Source organism: Suricata suricatta, chromosome 11, assembly GCF_006229205.1.
Source record: "Suricata suricatta isolate VVHF042 chromosome 11, meerkat_22Aug2017_6uvM2_HiC, whole genome shotgun sequence".
Lineage (NCBI taxonomy): Eukaryota > Metazoa > Chordata > Mammalia > Carnivora > Herpestidae > Suricata > Suricata suricatta.
The window spans coordinates 90920330-90922485 of NC_043710.1; the positions used below are offsets into that span (position 1 = coordinate 90920330).

Below are 2156 nucleotides of genomic sequence, written 5' to 3' on the forward strand. Positions count from 1 at the left end.
AAGAAAGACATCAGCGAGAACAAGAGAGCAGTCCGCCGCCTCCGTACTGCTTGTGAGCGTGCCAAGCGTACGCTTTCTTCCAGCACCCAGGCCAGTATTGAGATTGATTCTCTATATGAAGGAATCGACTTCTATACCTCTATTACTCGTGCCCGGTTTGAAGAATTAAATGCTGACCTGTTCCGTGGCACCCTGGACCCTGTAGAGAAAGCCCTTCGGGATGCCAAGCTAGACAAGTCCCAGATCCATGATATTGTCCTGGTGGGTGGTTCTACACGTATCCCCAAAATCCAGAAACTTCTACAAGACTTCTTCAACGGGAAGGAACTGAATAAGAGCATCAACCCTGATGAGGCTGTTGCTTACGGTGCAGCTGTCCAGGCAGCCATCCTTTCTGGAGACAAATCTGAAAATGTCCAAGATTTGCTGCTGTTGGATGTCACACCTCTCTCCCTTGGCATCGAAACTGCTGGTGGAGTCATGACTGTTCTCATCAAGCGTAATACTACCATTCCTACCAAACAGACCCAGACCTTCACTACCTACTCTGACAACCAGCCTGGTGTGCTCATTCAGGTATGTCGTGTTGTATTGGCGTTGGTTCAGTAAAACTTTGGGAAGACCTGTCTCGCTGTGATGATGGATTCCAAAACCATTCGTAGTTTCCACCAGAAGTCTTGTGTTGGCCAATTCCTTCCTTGGATGTCTGAGCGAGGCCTTTCCTGCCCGATTTAAACATGTATAAGCTGGTACACCATAATTTTTGCAGCTCCTTAGTAATTTTCATTTTCTGCCAAGGTGTATGAAGGTGAGCGTGCCATGACCAAGGATAACAATCTACTTGGCAAGTTTGAACTCACAGGCATACCTCCTGCCCCCCGTGGCGTTCCTCAGATTGAAGTCACCTTTGATATTGATGCTAATGGCATTCTCAATGTCTCTGCTGTGGATAAGAGTACAGGAAAAGAAAACAAGATCACCATTACAAATGACAAAGGTAAGCACACATTTGAGTGGTACTTTTAAATCATTTTGTCTTGGAAGATTAGGTTTGTTTTAAAGGATCGTGTTTATAAAACCTGTCCAAGGGCTTTGAACCCAAGAGCTCCCTCTTAATGAACTTGGCAGCCTTAATGGTTAAGGTTGGCAGGGTAACAAAGATTGTCTAAAAAAAAAAAAAACTACTTCACAGGCCGCTTGAGCAAGGAAGACATTGAGCGCATGGTCCAGGAAGCTGAGAAGTACAAAGCTGAAGATGAGAAGCAGCGGGACAAGGTGTCCTCCAAGAATTCACTGGAATCTTATGCATTCAATATGAAAGCAACTGTTGAAGATGAAAAACTTCAGGGCAAGATCAATGATGAGGACAAACAGAAGATTCTGGACAAGTGTAATGAAATCATCAACTGGCTGGACAAGAACCAGGTCTGTAGTTTATCTAATAAATTGAGAGGGGATGGGGATGGGGTTTCAGCAAGATTAGATGGGATTTTACTTAAAAAGTAGGTCACTATGATGAATGGTTCAAACATTCGCGGTTTCCACCAGAATTTCCAGTGTTGGCAACTAGATTCCTTCCTTGGATGTCTGAGTGACCCAAGAGTTAATTGGTAGTTAAGAATGTGACAGTAAGTCTTTGCATCTAGTAACATTAGATTGATCAGGCAGGAAGTTCCCTTCTTGGAGGAATCTATAGTTAAAAGAGTTTTGGGTTTTTTTTTTTTTCCAGACTGCAGAAAAAGAAGAATTTGAACATCAGCAGAAAGAGCTGGAGAAGGTCTGCAACCCCATCATCACGAAGCTGTACCAGAGTGCAGGAGGCATGCCTGGAGGAATGCCTGGAGGCTTCCCTGGTGGTGGCGCTCCTCCATCTGGTGGTGCCTCCTCCGGGCCCACCATTGAAGAGGTTGATTAAGCCAACCTGAGAATAATAGGTCTAGCATTGTTCCACACAAAACATTTGAAGGACCCAAATTTGTAGCAAATTCCATGGCAGTTTTAAAGTTGAACTGCTATAGTTAAACTGGGCATTCTTGATACTTGAATATGGAATATGTGCACAGGGAAAAGAAATACAACATTGCACTTTATAAGCACTGTATTGTGAAGTGGAAAATGCAATGTCTTAAAAATAAAACTATTTAAAATTGGCACCA

The 2156-nt window shown here is 43.6% G+C and overlaps 1 protein-coding gene and 1 non-coding gene across 2 annotated transcripts in view; both read left to right on the forward strand.

The window, feature by feature from the left end:
- LOC115272666 (heat shock cognate 71 kDa protein) overlaps positions 1 to 2156 on the forward strand; it is a 3289-nt gene extending 1133 nt beyond the window's left edge. Inside the window, exons 3-6 of the mRNA XM_029915672.1 lie at positions 4 to 576; positions 799 to 997; positions 1193 to 1425; positions 1730 to 2156. Of these exons, the coding sequence (XP_029771532.1) occupies positions 4 to 576; positions 799 to 997; positions 1193 to 1425; positions 1730 to 1915 (1191 nt within the window). The 3' untranslated portion in view covers positions 1916 to 2156. The remainder of the gene's footprint in view (positions 1 to 3; positions 577 to 798; positions 998 to 1192; positions 1426 to 1729) is intronic.
- LOC115272809 lies at positions 629 to 714 on the forward strand. Its single transcript, XR_003900467.1, has one exon. It is a non-coding gene; the product is annotated as a small nucleolar RNA SNORD14 (small nucleolar RNA).